Source organism: Silurus meridionalis, chromosome 14, assembly GCF_014805685.1.
Source record: "Silurus meridionalis isolate SWU-2019-XX chromosome 14, ASM1480568v1, whole genome shotgun sequence".
In the NCBI taxonomy this organism is placed as follows: Eukaryota; Metazoa; Chordata; class Actinopteri; order Siluriformes; family Siluridae; genus Silurus; species Silurus meridionalis.
In genome coordinates this window covers 21,554,187-21,570,121 of record NC_060897.1, presented here as the reverse complement: position 1 = coordinate 21,570,121, position 15,935 = coordinate 21,554,187, and the positions used below count along the sequence as shown (strand labels likewise).

The following is a 15,935-nucleotide window of genomic DNA, read 5'->3' as shown; positions in this document are numbered from 1 at the left end:
GATTATTAGCATCCGTCGTAACAAGCCGGTATCCCTTTCTGGCCCCACACACACACACACACACACACACACACACACACACACACACACACACACACACACACATACACACACATAATCCACCTTACAACATCCCCAATTCTTCTCGCCTTTGGTCAGTCAACCCAATGCCTTGGGGGACAATACTTTCAGGATAACGACCACTTTTACATTATTGATCTATCACTCTCTCTCTCTCTCTCTCTCTCTCTCTCTCTTTCGCTCTCTCTCCCTCTTTCTGTCTCTTGACGCTGTCTATGTAGGTCCTCTGCCTCTTTATTAACATCCACCCAGTTCGAGAAAAGGGAGGGGATTTTTGAAGACGGTGAAGAACAGGTCGATATTTGTATATCATACTTGATTCACGTTTCTGGCGCCAAAGTGGTCCATGATATCATCCGTAAAAAGCGGTTCCATTACTACAGTATATGTTGGCATTATCGACCTTTTGGCCTAAACTTTGTATTAGCCTTTTCCCAATGAACGGTATTAGAAACCAATGTTTTTAGCATTCAGATCAGCAGAGATGAGTGTATTTATGCCAAACGTGGCAAACACGAGATCCGTCTTTCATATCTATCATTTATAACGAAAAGACAAATCAAGACGGAAGGACTGTAATCGATCGATATCTACACTTCGTGCTTCCAGTGATCGTTGCTGTGTGTATGTGTGTGTACGTTACAGAAGGCAGAAGGGAGGGGATTTGACAGCCTTGCATGGCTGCAGATCTCTTTTGTTGTGCTGGGGATTATAGTCTCCAGTGTGCCGCCTCTGCAGATACATTAAGGCCTATTGATTGGTCTCCGGGGCTGACGCTTTTGTCGAGGACCTGCTCGCTGTATTGATCTGAGGTAGCCTGACACGCCATGACAACGAGCCCTGTTGAGCCAATGGAACATGACCAGGGTGGGACTAAAAATTAGGGTCCATTCCACTAGAGAATGAAGAGGGACAGCGAGGAATCTAGTCTCGAGCGAGACGTTCTGTGCTCAGGACGGACTTGAGTTTATAAAGACTTTGTACGCTTTTTTGTGTTACTACTCTAGGGAACTCCGGACCGGAAATCAAGGACTCGACGAAACTACGCAATGGACTACAAAGAAAACGAAACTCCTCGTTAAATGGCATTGTTCCGAAACTCATCCACGGTTATGGTTAAGCCTGAGAATTGAGTTAGCGTTCGATTGAAAATTGTTAAAGGCCGTGTCAAGATTACAGCGATCGCGTTTGAAACCGCAAAAGTCTTTTAGCAACGTTAGAAATCTTCTTACCTGTTTAGTCATGGAGTCTATCAACCGTACATACAGGTCCTGCTCTGTTCTGATTCCTGTTACGTTCAAAAAGAAACACAAAAACATTACAATATTAGTATATTTTCATTCGAGTTTTAGTTTTGAAATGAAAGTTATTTTACTAGCAATATCCACAAGTCCACCATTTATACCTCCTATAGCTTTTACTTGGAAAGTTGAAAATAGTTTACACTATACACTATAAAAGATGCAAAAGATACATGTTTGAGGATCCACCCAAGCCACATGCAGAGGTACAGCTTAGCCCCTGATTATTCTAAGAATGTACTGGGTTTTGAGTCATGCAAATTTCTCTGAAGTTACAACTCATTAAATTAACAAATGTTAGGGCCCAATAAATACTAGAATAGTTCATATAATGGTAGAAAATTATGGACCGAATGCTTGGGGTTCAAATCCTTGGAAGTTTTTGGACGATAACCTGAGAATCACTTGTCTTATGCTATTTCAATCAATGCCCAATAATTAAATGCTGCCCAATAATCTTTCCGACATATTGAAAAGATGTATCTGGTAGACGTCCACCTTAATCTTAGATGCCTTATGCCTCGTCATTGGGGTGGATGCTAAATCGTTTTTTTAAAGAATTTTCAGGTAAAGGGTTGATATTGAAGGTGGCAAAGATTTTAAGGGGGTTTTAGAGATTCATGTAAATAGGGGTATGTTTTGCTTTATAAACCTATCCAAATAATCAACTAATACATTAAGATTTCTATCTCTATAAATGCCCACGGTGCCCATGTTTCGGTAGCACGATTCATAAACATTCCCCAACAAATTAAAATTCAGTTCTTTATAGTAAGCATTAGCGAAAACAAATTAGTTCCTAACGGAACATTTCGGAAAAATAAAACAAACAAAATCGCGGTAGTATCCCACATGGAGTGTTTTGCTCGTCATGCTGCTTGAGCTGTTCATTAACCCCCAAACACACACACACACACATTTAGTGAATCCAAACAAGGAGCAGTGCTGCAGTTAATCAGATAAATGTATTATTTATGGGATTCCTGTCTTAAACCTCCAAGAAACAAAGCTTTCCCGGCCCCTCAAGTCTCCCTGCATGCATCCAAGCTCCATATCCATATCTTTTCTGTTATTAGCATCACTCCATGGAGAAAAGCAGGTGGGCAGGGCATGCTTGGAGGTGGATGAGGGGCAGAAAGGCATGCTGTGAAGGCAACCCCAGGACTATCTCTCAGCAGGATGATGTCATTGACATTCACACCATGTATAAATAATGATCTAAATTCACAAATAGAGCGTATATAATCAAACTCCTTTATGAACGCTTGTATTGTAATTAATAAAAAAAAACTCAATGCAATGGTGTAGCGAAATACCATTCTGAAGTTTAAACCGGTACTCGAGAACAGAGGAAGGGGACAGATGTGAATGAAATCATCTCGGCATAAAACAGATGGGATCCTCAATACTCTTCCAGATGTGCAAAGACATAAACTCGGGTGCAAAATCCACTCGTGAGAACTGTTTTATCGCATCGATATTTGGGAAATCATATTTCTCAACAAAGGCCTTTAACTGATAGACATATATATATATAATGACTAAAGCCATATGAATGAAGCATCATGGACAAAGTAATTAAGAATTTGATGGGTTAGGGATTACATTTTTTTTTTGTCCTTTTATATAATTTGCAGAATTTAAAAAAAAGACATTTTGAAGAAAGAAAGAAAGAAAGAAAGAAAGAAAGAAAGAAAGAAAGAAAGAAAGAAAGAAAGAAAGAGAAAAAAATCTAAAAGCTTGAAAACTAAGTACCGTAATTTCCGGACTATTAAACGCACCCAAATATATGCCGCACCCACTGACTTTGACAAAGATTTTTTTTTTACATAAATACGCCGCACCTGTCTATAAGCCGCAGGTGTCTACACTGAAACTAATGAACTTTACACAGGCTTTAATGAAAGACAGTGTCTGTTACACGGCTTGTATCTAAACAGTAGCCTACCAAGAAAGTCATTGTTCACTGTCTTCCTCCTTCCTTTCACAACTATTTCTCTCGAGAGTTTATCTTTTGGCATCGTCGTGCGTTTAAAAATCACCATCGGTGAATCTTTTCTCCCAATGCCGTGCAGCTCAGAACACAGGTGAAGTGTGTTTTTTCATGCCCAGTTGTTTTCAGAGTGACGAATGATTCGCATTTCCTGTAGACAGTTCGAGCGGCTTATAGTCCAGAAAATACGGTAGTTTTTTGGTTTGTGAATTTTTTTACTAATTGACTACCAATTGACTACTAGTTTAACTGATGGTGTCTTACCGTTGCTGTAGAGGAGCTGTAACCTGTAGTGGATGCCATTGTTGGTCTTTTCACCGTTATATTCCTAAAACAGAAAAAGAATAATGTGAAAAAACCATATCTACAAGGGCCGTTTAAGGTGTAAGTCACTAGTTTGTGGCACACATGTCACAGGCCAGTCCAGAGACCCTGATTCAAGATGCCAGTCAACAGTGTTAATTCGTGCATGAAACAGAGTGTGGTGAAGGTATTTGTGAACGAAGGCGAAAACCTGCGGATATCTACAGAAGACTTCACGGTGATGAGACGCTCAGCCATAGCAAAAAATTTAATCAGTGTAAACGTTTCAAAGATGGCTGTGTGTCAGTGACGATCCCGGTCTCAGTGGTTCCCCTTATGATGAAGTAGAGCAAGAAGTGCTGGGACGGTTCAGGCATTCTGACAAATCTTTCTACTGTATATAAGGAAGGATGTCAAAAAAGGAAATGCAGTTTCCACTCCTTGAAAATTGTTCTTTTATTTTATTTTCTGCACAAGTATGCTTTTATGTCTGTCAAACTCTGTCATCTTTGGCATTTTAATTGATGTGATTGAAAGTGAGCTTCCAATGAATTCAGCTCATACATAGATCATGTGTAGGTACATACCAGGCACATACATGCTTTCACAGCCGTCATTTTTCAAAATAGTAGTAATAGTAGAAATCGTAGGACAAATATCAATTTACATTCATTAAATTCATTACGGTTTCATTCCAGTGAGGTTTTGCTGTATGAGAGCCAGCTTTCTGCTTTTTTCAGATATTTTCTTGTTGTATGCTAAAAAGAGAAATAATTCTGTATGGCCATTAAACAATTGCTAAAACAAGAAATCTAATGGTGGCCTAGGACTTCATTCATAACTCTTCCATGTGACTTTCCATACATGTAACCATATAACCACCTGGCAGAGGTATAAAACATTTCAGATTGTAAGTTTGGCTCAGGGGTTATGCATTGAAGGATTGAATTATTTTAGAGGACGTAAGGGATAACTCTGATTGGATAACTGGAACCATGGATGACGATAAAGATACAGAATATATGTAAGGAAGTGCTGTCACAATTAAATCCATTCACAGGTGTTTGAGGTGAAACACCTGTGAACACCTGACCCCTTCACAGCGATCTTATTAACGACCCAGAGAAAACTGAATGTGTCTCGTTTTTATAATTTGGATAGATATTGTAGAAAAATCTATGCAAACGTGACACCGTGCTGCTTTCTCTCATCCTCTGTCTCTCTCTGACTCTCTCTATCTCTCTCACAGTGCCAAGATTTGTGGCAATGTCTTGGCAGAGTCCCAGGCGAAACAGGAGAGGAGGTGTGTGTGTGTGTGTGTGTGTGTGTGTGTGTGTGTGTGTGTGTGTGGGGGGGGGCATATCGGGGGTCGAGGCGGAGGTGAACAGACAGAGAGGACGGACGAGTGACCGTGCCAGCTGGACGCTGTCCCGCCCCAAGCCGGGGGCGGAGCTGTTCTCGGTAACCTTTTTACCGATAACAAAACACACGCACTCAGACACAAACACATACGCACGCACACAGCAGGCCTAGCAGGACTACCTCCTGACACACACAACACACACACTGCGAGCTTGGCAGGACCAGACAGGGCGAGGAGACGACAGATAATCATTCGGTTAACTAACGAAAAGGCGTAGATCCCACACCCACACACACACACACTTACACTTACACACACACACACACACACACACACACACACACACATAATAACATGATGGCTGATTTAAAGCTTTGGGATAAACAAATTAAAATAATACATTTGCTGATAAATGTAATAAGACGTGTGCATGTGTTGTTTTTATGGAGTCTGGTCTCTTCACTGCCCCCTATAGGCAGACTTGTATATTTCAGCACTGGCATAAAATATTGAAAAATAAAACACAAGAGCTCATGAAATCACATAACTTTTTGTATTTATTTGTACACAAATCATAATCTATACCGGCTTTTAATGTAAATTAGCATGAAATGAGGATGATTTGTGTTATTATAAGGTAATAACCATGTAATTAACCATGTAGCGTGTGATAAACAGGCGAAATTAAAAAATTTCCAATCGTGGTTTTTAAATTTACTTTAATTTCTAGTTATTTAAAAAAAAAAATTTATTCAGTGACAACAGGGCCACTCACTTTGTCTTTCTCCACAAAGTCAACGTAGGACGTCCTCTCGATCTCCACCGGCTGCCCCTGACGGTCGTACAGCGCCAACACAAAGTGGAAGAAGTTCGATTTGCGTAGGTTGGAAGGAGGCTGCTTCTCGTAGTGAGCTCGGGCCAAACCGACACCACTGTACAGAAGAGAAGAGAAGAGAAGAGAAGAAGAGAAGAGAAGAGAAGAGAAGAGAAGAGAAGAGAAAATATCAGGATTAGTCTTTCATCATTCCTCACCTGAACATTATGGGAACACTAAATATATTCTGACAGGATTCCTTCCCTTGACTTGTATTACATCTGGCCCATGTGTGTGTGTGTGTGTGTGTGTGTGTGTGTGTGTGTGTGTGTGTGTGTGACAGAGAAAGACTTTTGTGTTGTCTGCACACCCCAAAGGCTCCGTCTGCTGCTGGACGTTTTGGCAGCCACTCCTCTGTACTTCTTATCCAATCTGTCAATCAAACGCATTTCTCTGTGGCTCAACCAATAGGAAGCCTCAATCAGGTCGCTGTGCATAATTATCGACTCATACACCAAAGGGGGGTTTGGGGGGGTTGAAGACAGACACAAGGCCTCACACCTATTGTACACGATCGATCCTATCAATCAGTCAGTGCATACTCAGAGAGAAAGAAAGAAAGAAAGAAAGAAAGAAAGAAAGAAAGAAAGAAAGAAAGAAAGAAAGAAAGAAAGGAAGTAGGCTAAAAGTCAAAGACAACTTAGTATGAGAAATCAGAAGAAAGAAAAATAAGCAGTTGGATAGATAGATAGATAGATAGATAGATAGATAGATAGATAGATAGATAGATAGATAGATAGATAGATAGATAGATAGATAGATAGATAGATAGATAGACAGACGGACGGACGGATGGACGGACAGATAAATATCCTGTTAGAGTATTTTTAGTTCTTCTGTGGAAACCCTTAAGAGTTCACTGAAGAACCACTCAACAATAAGAACCTTCAGAAGGCTAAGATCCCTTAATTATCCCAAAAGATAAAGAAAGAAGAACCATTTGGTCTGAGTATAACACTAATACCACACACTTCTGCAGCTATTACAGACATTTACTGATCTTCTAAACACTGATATTTGAAGTCATGATTCAATAATTCTATTTCCTAATGGGGTTCTATGTGGAACCCTCTCTGAGAGGAGAACCCAATAACACTCATAAAGAAACATGTGACCACACTTTTCCCCTCACTACAGGATCCAGCAGAACTAACACGAAGTTAAAATATGGAAAATACACACACACACACACACACACACACACACACACACACACACACACACACACAGTAGTGGTATTTTGATCTTTATGTGCACCCATCAACATGGAAAGCTCATTAGGGTTATTATTTTAATTATAATAATTACTGCTACATCCACTTCAGCAGCAGAGTGGCAGTGCATGCACACACACACACACACACACACACACACACACACAGACACACACTTGCTCATACTGTAACCTGCACGTTCACGTGTGACACATACATTGTGATACACATGTTTGTGTGTGTGTGTGTGTGTGTGTGTGAGTGTGTGATTTTGTGCACGTGTCTGGTAGACATAAAATCAGAAAACATACAGCTGTATCAGTTATAGTGTGAAAGAAAGAAAGGGATAGATAGATAGATAGATAGATAGATAGATAGATAGATAGATAGATAGATAGATAGATAGATAGATAGATAGATAGATAGATAGATAGATAGATAGATAGATAGATAGATAGAAAAAGGTACGCATATTAAAGAAAGAAAGAAAGAAAGAAGAAAGAAAGAAAGTGTGTGTGTGTGTGTGTGTGTGTGTGTGTGTGTGTGTGTGTGTGAAACATCTGTAATTGACTCTAATTTAGGGAAGACTTTATCCTTTCTCTCTCTCTCTCGCTCTCTCTCTCTCTCTCGTATGTTCTCCCTATCTCTCTTTCTCTCGTATTCTCTCCCTCTGTTTACACAAATATGATGCAAGAACAGAAATGGTCCGTTTTGGCACAGAGCCATCGCACTGATCTGAACAATAATCATAAATCTGCCCCGGGTCTTGCTCTGTTTCTCCACGGTTTTTATTCTCTCGCTCCTGTTCTCTCCTCTTCTCTTTTCTTTACCATTCCCTGAAGCACAACGTCTCTCTCTCTCTCTCTCTCTCTCTCTCTCTCAGGCTTCTGTGATTCTCAATTTATTTGTAACCAGACACGGCTCTATGTTGTTTTGGTACAATGTGATACTGCAGAAAGTTCTGATTGGTTAAGTTGGGACTGAGGGGCGGAGTTTGATTAAAAACATTCAAATCAACTGAAATAAAAACGACGCAATTTTCAATTACAGATTTATCTTCAATTATATTTATATTCCATACAGCAGTGTTTTTATTGTTATGTAGGTAATTTTGGTGTAAAAATCTTCAGTGTAATAGTGCAAATATGAAGAAGAAAATTTTTCATTAATAAAAAAATAACTAATAAAATTAATTTGTAATTTTGCAAAAGCGCAAAATGAAAAAAAAATCAGGTGCTGTAAAACTCGTAAATTGTAAAAAAAAAAAAAAATTTATAATAATAATAATAATAATAATAGCATTTTTGCATTTTAAATAAATAAAATTTAATTCAATTAATTATTAAATGTTAATACATTCATCCACATCTTTAAATAATTTATTAATGCTTAATTTTGCATATTTTTTAAAAGTCAAATATACTAATTTAATAATTTGATAAATACATTTAAAAATATGACAATAGAGATTATCAATAATCAAACATTTTCATTAACAAAAAATGTTCAGTGTGTTTCCAAAACATGCTTAAAATACAAACGTTCAGAATGTTTAATTTTGCACACACACACACACACACACACACACACACACACACACACACACACACACACACACACACACACACACAATTACACACACACGCACACGTAAAGCAAATCCAATTGGCAGCTCATCATTAGCTCAATTGTAGAACACAGTAGAAAATATATGACAAAAATGTATATAAACACACACACACACACACACACACACACACACACACACACAAACATTAACCAGCTGACGGCATGTCGGGAACATTAGACGGCGGTTCCACATCCACAGCAGTGTGTTAGCGGTGTGAGTGCTCCCAGCTAACGGCTAATTTGCTGGTAATTGCGGTGAGAGACGATCGCGAGCTTCATTCCGGCCCGGAGCTGCTCTGCTAAATTACACAAAAGTGTTTCGCACGTTAAGCACAGGCTAATTGAAAACGTGACTGCGTGAGGACTTCCATTTTTACCCGTGAGGGTTTAACAATATCACGCTTGTGCGTGACAAGTTTTCACGCTGTGTGTATCGTGTTAATTTCTCCACACACTCGCTGTCAGAGCCGGACCTCTGACTGAGCGCTCAATAAAATTTACGTGTGTGTGTGTGTGTGTGTGTGTGTGTATTTGTATGTGTCTATGAAACCTTGTATGTGAGTGAATGATGCTGTAGTGTGCATTTGTGTGTGACTAAAAGTGTCTGTAGTACCACGTAGTGTGTGTATAAGCGTGTGTTTTCATTACCACACTAACCAACAGGCTAATTATTGCATTATGTTATTGAAATCCAAAGCCAGGCCATTTTAAAGCCAGCAAACATCATGCTAATCATTAAATCATACCATTAAAAATTGCTAACAAGCAAGCTAACATTATACTGACTAATATATTCTGTATTCTGAGCCGGGTTTGTAATTCAGCTAACATTTAGACCACTTGTTATGTTGTATAATTGAAACCAGACACTCCTTCACTAGTAAACTAGCAGACATTAAGCTAATTGACTAACGACTAGCCAAGCTAAATAATATTTTAGCAATTATGTTCTGGAACTTTTTCACACTGCTAGTTAAATGTTATATTTTGTTGATGGACAGTTAGCATTATGATAAGTAAAATGTCAAAAGTGCTAGCAAGTGGGTTTATATTAAGTCACCTTCTGCGGCAGTGTGTGTGTGTGTGTGTGTGTGTGTGTGTGTGCTGTTTTATTTTGGTTTGATGTAGCTGCACCTGCCACGCGCACACACACACACACACACACACACACACACACACACAGGCCAAATCTGCCCTCAACCTCCTTCATTATCTTAAACACACACACAAACACACACACAATCACACACTTCCAAAAATCATTAGTGGACTACATCTGAAGCCATTAGTCCGTCACCTGTATGTTTCTAATGGAGTCATTATGGAGGCAGCTGGAGGGAAACACTTGTTCCTCAGTATTGCGCTCCTGCACTCACCTTCGTTTCGTAGGCACAGGACGTTAAAAAAAACGTGTGTTTTTAACATTTCCTCCTGTTGCGAATGTTTTACATTATGTTCAAGACGGACAGTTCTGTTACTTCTACTGAAATATTTACCTCACCTCCAGGTTTTCTGACTGAGCCATTTAAATACATCATAACACTTTTTTTCTGTCATGGGACACCAAGAATTCGTGTTTTTAATCGCCAATTTCAGCTCGCTGCAGCTACGGTTAGCATGGTGTTGTCATTAAAGAGATGCTAGCTTGTTACACGGCTATACCGATGCACCTAATGTAATCACGTACATGTTTCACATGTTAAAAAAGTAAAGAAAACATAACAAGGTGCAACATTTCTAACAGGTGATGCCATGTTGTCGTCATTTTAATACAAAAAATGTGGACTGCTGTTACTGTGGAAGTGTGTTACTGTTGTTACTGTGGTAAAAAAAATGCTCCAGAAATGAGAAATATAAACCCTGGATTTTTTTGGATTTTTTTTTATCTGGTCACAACATGTCTGTTGCTTCATTTAGTGAGTTAATATATTTCAAAGTATTCAACAAAAAGCTGCTAGCTAATTTTTCTAATAACATTATAACACACATGCAAGCTAACACTATTTTCTCCTATAACTTTCACACACATCCTTAAACAGAAAAAGTCTTGCTAGCAAAATTGTTTTAGAAAAAAATATTTGAGATTTTAGCTTAAGTTGGAAATATCTACACCTACAAACAATTATTCGGTTTACAGAGTGGCACCTCACTGGTGTGTGTCCTGCTAACATCAGCTAGCTTCAACTTGAATATTCATACTGTAATGTAAACATAACAGCTAATAAGCACTGTTCAACCTTACACCTCAAATCGAGCTACATCCATGCCTCTGTAAAAAAAAAAAAAGTTAAATAAAAAAAAAGTCAATATATTTAGGGGTCCAAGCACCAGACGTAATGTGCTTTAGCAGTGGAAGGTTCAGGAAAGGAAACACTCCATAAAGCATTATTTGAAGATGATGTATAATGAGTAATGTCCATGAAATAAATTCAGAGGGCTACACTGCTGACTTTCACAGACATGGGATTATTTATTTTTGTCTAGCCACATGAGTAGCCAAAAGAACAGCAGTTGCTTTAGTTCAGAGGCGACGCAACAAAGTCGAGTATAATGTGTGTTTTTGTTGTTGTTGTTCTTGTCATTGTTGTACACATGCTTTTGATTTAGACCGCCTAATAAAGCATGTAATAAACTGAGGTCCACTCTCTGAACAGTGTATTGGATACTAATGGACATTTCGCTTATTGTATACTGTCCGTCCAGCTACAAAATCAACGTGAGGAAACGTTTGAGATGTTTAGAGTGAAGTTATTTTAGAGTATCATATGTTGTGTCATGCAGGATGTCAAATGTAATATGGCCCAAGAAAATTACATTAGTTTGAATAAAACTGGGGAAATTATTTTACAATTGTTAGACTTTTGCATCGTACTACGCGAAGCGATTTACAACGGATTACCGTTCACAAGTCCAGGTCTTCTCGACTTCCTAGCCTCCTGTCATAGTGTCTTACACACAGTAGACTTCGCCTACGCTGCATGTCTACGTACATTTTTTAGACGGGAGGTCAAAAGACACCGGATGCTCGCTTGGATTTGTCTTGCTTTTCTTGTTCATTCTTTATGTCTCTCTGCCCCGTTCCTGCTTTAAACCCCAGGGTCTGGACTTCATTAGGTCCAAAAACCCTTCCTCTCCTCCACTACCTCCACCTCCTTCCCCTTGTAGACGGAACAGAGGCGACATAATTCACTTTGCCAGGTTTTACAGTGTGGGGTAGGGGACCACAGAGGGGTCAAGTGAAAGAGTGAAATCTGTTCCCCAGCTGTGCGCCTATTTTACCCCACGTCCTAGAAATAGAGAGCGAGAGAGGTAGAGAGAGAGAAAGCGAGAGATACTTGGGGGAAACCCCCCCCACTGAGACTGTCTATTGAAATTGCTCTGTCTGTCTCCACCTTTCCTTCCATCAACACTAATCCAGTTTGCATCAGATTCCTGAGGAAACCGCCCTCACACGTTGAACACAGTGAGACACACACACACACACACACACACACACACACACACACACACACACACAAAACATTGTGTGTGTGTGTGTGTGTGTGTGTGTGTGTGTGTATATATTATATATATCACTCCCTGCTTAGAAGACATAAATAAACCCAAACACCTGAATTTTTTTTCCTCCCACGTGTCAGTTATTTCTCGTGAATCAAAGACTCGCTCTCTAATCTGCACTTCCTCTCCAAACAGCTCATCAGCACCTCGGAGTGTAAAACCACACCTGTACCTCACATACGTCAGTCTCGACAGCAACAAGAAGCTCAGTCATTTGTTCATCTATTTCTAATTAAAAACAAATGATCATCTGCTTCATTCATTTATTTATAATTATCTCATTGAGTTATTATTATTATTATTATTATTATTATTATTATTATTATTATTATTATAGAGGCTTGTTTATGATTTAATGATAACCTAATAGGTTTTAAGGTAAAAACCTTACTGGTGATGTTTTATATATATATATATATATATATATATATATATATATATATATATATATATATATATATATATATATATATATTCTGGAATCTAAATAAATCCGAAGTCAAACCTTTGCTTGTAAATATTTATTTATTATAATTCAGACAGACAGACAGACAGACAGACAGACAGACAGACAGACAGACAGACAGACAGACAGACAGACAGACAGATAGATAGATAGATAGATAGATAGATAGATAGATAGATAGATAGATAGATAGATAGATAGATAGAAAGATATTACCTCTAAAATGTCCAAGAAATCAAAAGGCATTTAACAAAGCAGATGTCTCAGAAGCTCATTGGCTTTCCAGTAAAAAAATAATAATCTAATGTGGAGTTATTGTGAAGTTATTCAGTTTTGTGTTCGATTTTGTTGTTGCTGTTTTACAATATTTGAGACATGTGATGTCTCAAATATTGATTTGTAATCATTTGACTATTTAAACACAATTTTATTGACTCTAAATCGTAAAAAAAATACATGTCTAAATCTAGAACACTGTGCATCCTTATGCAGCTTTATCACAAGTCATACGCTTGCTTATGACTTATTAAAAAAAGGGCACGTGATAATAAAGCCGCATGACCTCTAAAAGCGAAAAAACTAAATCCGATTTTTCGTTCGATTCTTCTCCAAATCTACTTTTTTTTGCACTGGGTTTATGTGCAAATATTGCGTCAAAATATATAAAAGGTGTGTATATATAAGTGTCTACATAAAGTGCCAAGTTTAAGTGTGTTTTCGTTCCACCTGATGCGCTCAGACTCTCCGTTTGCAATCAGATACGATTTCATTAACAATAATCACGTCATTATAACTGCACATCATTCGACTATTAAGATGTGCAATTTGCAACAAAACTATAAAACTAATGAATCTGACGCGCGCGAGACGCAGATGAACCCGAAATGTCGGTTTGCTATTTGGTCGGATTTTTCACGCTTTAATTAAAAAAAACTCGCACGCGCTTCTGTATTATTAATATTAATATTATTATTCTTTTTTTTTTTTTTTTTTGCACAATATTTGGAACAATTTCCAGACACGGTGATGAAATGCATGCAGATTTCAAGGACAACCTGTGAACAGGAGAACGCACGCGCCAGCTTGTAGAAAAGAAAACAGAAAAGGACAATAACTTTGCGTAAATCGCTTTGCCATGCACAAAAACAACGCCGCAAAAATAAAAACCTGAATATTAATAAAAGGTGATTCATACAAACTAAAGTTTACAATCAAACGTTTAGAAGATTTTATTCGCAGTTTTAATATATAGACATTTTTTTCGCTTCTTTGCATCCAGTACATGATTATTTGCGATTTTTCCCCTTCAGATTTCTCACTTTTTATTGTTTATTTTGCCACTTCGTGCGACACAAAACTGAACTCTCACGCGCGATCGCTCCGAAGCGCGCGCCTTTTAAAAAATACTGTCTGAATCCTGCTCGTGCACTGAACATCTGGGATACTCTTGCATTTGCAAACACGCGTGCATGCTGTTTTCGCACGATTCGTTTTTAGGTTTGGGTTATTTTTTAAGTCATTTTCCCCCTATTTTTTGTGTTTTAGTCCTATTTTGTCCTCGTGGAGAAACTTGTTTGCAAGGTGCATGGTGCATTATGCATGGGCACCCAAAAAAGCATGTCCAGCTATGTTTTCCCACCCGACACGCGCACGGACACGCGCTCACACACACTCACACACACGAGCGATGTCTCTCACCTTTGCGCGGCCGTGTTGGCGTCCAGTATCCCGGCGCTCTGCATCCAAGAGCGCACCGGGGTCATGCCGCTAGCGAGCGGTTCCTCCTTCATGGTGAGCGCTCCCCGCGGGAGACCGTCCTGAATGGAAAACATGAAAACGGACCTCGAAACCGACTATTCGAGCGGAATAGTTCAAAAAGAAAAAGAAGGGGAGAAAAAAAAAGAGAGACAATCCTTCGGATTAGCTAGCAATAACAAAAAAAAAACAACTGAAGGGATGGGAGGAGGCGAAAAAGAGATAAGCGACCAAAAAAAAAGTGTCCGCGAGGGTCCTTATCCTCTCCAAAGGCGTCCTTGATGAAGGCGCGCGAGCGCTCCGGGATCCCACAGGGTCGCTCCTCTCTTACTTTAGATTCCCAGCAATAAACCGCGCAAGTTCAGGATGAAACCGGTGTGTGCGTGGTGATGTGTGTGTGTGAGTGTGTGTGTGTCTAGTTAAAAGAGGGAGGAGAGAGCTCGCCAAAGCATCTCAAAGGAGAAAAAAGAGCTCCGGATCAAGGAGAGAGAGAGAGAGAGAGCGCGCGCGCGTCTGGTCTCGGGAAGTTGCTCAGAACGAAGGAGGACGGAGCGAACAAAACGCGCACGCGAGGATGAAAACGCGGACGCGCGTGCTACAAAAAGAAGAGAGAGGGAAGTAAAAAAAAAAACGGAGTGATTAGCGAGTGAACAAGAGGGAGGGATGGAGCAGGGAAGGCTTCACGCGCTCTCCCCGGGGAAAAGGCGGATTGGGTAAGGAAGCTCGCTCCCTCTCCTCCTCTCACTCCCCCTCTCTCCTTTCCTCTTTTCCTCTACGCTCTTCTCTTCTCCTCCCCTCCATCCGTCTCTTCACGGCTCGCGCGTCCCCGTGGACAGAAGCGCACCTTCTCACCGGAGGTGGGCGGGACCCCTAACCGGGGTGGGGCGTTGATTTTGGCCTTAAAAGGCGAGCTCATTTGCATGTCGGAGGTGTGAGAACACAGTCACGTGACTGGCGTCGCAAGTGAAACCTGGGCCGACAGTGGGGTCCGACCGGAAGTGCTGGGACAGAAAGACATTGACCAGGACGCGCTACGGGTCACTTCAGTAGTGTAACTACAGTCTGTTATTCTTACAGATTATTAATAAACAGGAAATAGAGGAAATAAAAACATTCAGCTCAGTAATGCAGGATACAGTTCTCTTACACATTGGCCTTAAATCCTAATATTTAGATATTTCAGAGTTTATATATATATATATATATATATATATATATATATATATATATATATATATATATATAAACTTTAATGCCTGTACTGTAAAATATACTAATGTCTAATAAATATAAAATCTGTCCAAATGCACTTATTTTGTTTAAACACACACACTACAACTCTCTCTCCTGCTTTATAGATATAAAAAACTTGCTATGGTAAAATATATAATTACTTTT

The 15,935-nt window shown here is 39.3% G+C and overlaps 1 protein-coding gene across 3 annotated transcripts in view; it reads right to left on the bottom strand.

The window, feature by feature from the left end:
• LOC124397013 (transcription factor COE3) overlaps positions 1-15,322 on the bottom strand; it is a 91,047-nt gene extending 75,725 nt beyond the window's left edge. For 2 of the 3 annotated variants that reach the window (XM_046866451.1, XM_046866453.1), the window contains exons 1-4: positions 14,481-15,321; positions 5,817-5,973; positions 3,640-3,703; positions 1,314-1,369 (exon numbers count right to left, since the gene is read on the bottom strand). In XM_046866451.1, the coding sequence (XP_046722407.1) occupies positions 1,314-1,369; positions 3,640-3,703; positions 5,817-5,973; positions 14,481-14,614 (411 nt within the window). In that variant the 5' untranslated portion in view covers positions 14,615-15,321. Of the gene's footprint in view, positions 1-1,313; positions 1,370-3,639; positions 3,704-5,816; positions 5,974-14,480 lie in introns of all 3 variants that reach the window. The other variant, XM_046866452.1, reaches the window with a different exon arrangement.
• Positions 15,323-15,935: the final 613 nt, after the last annotated feature.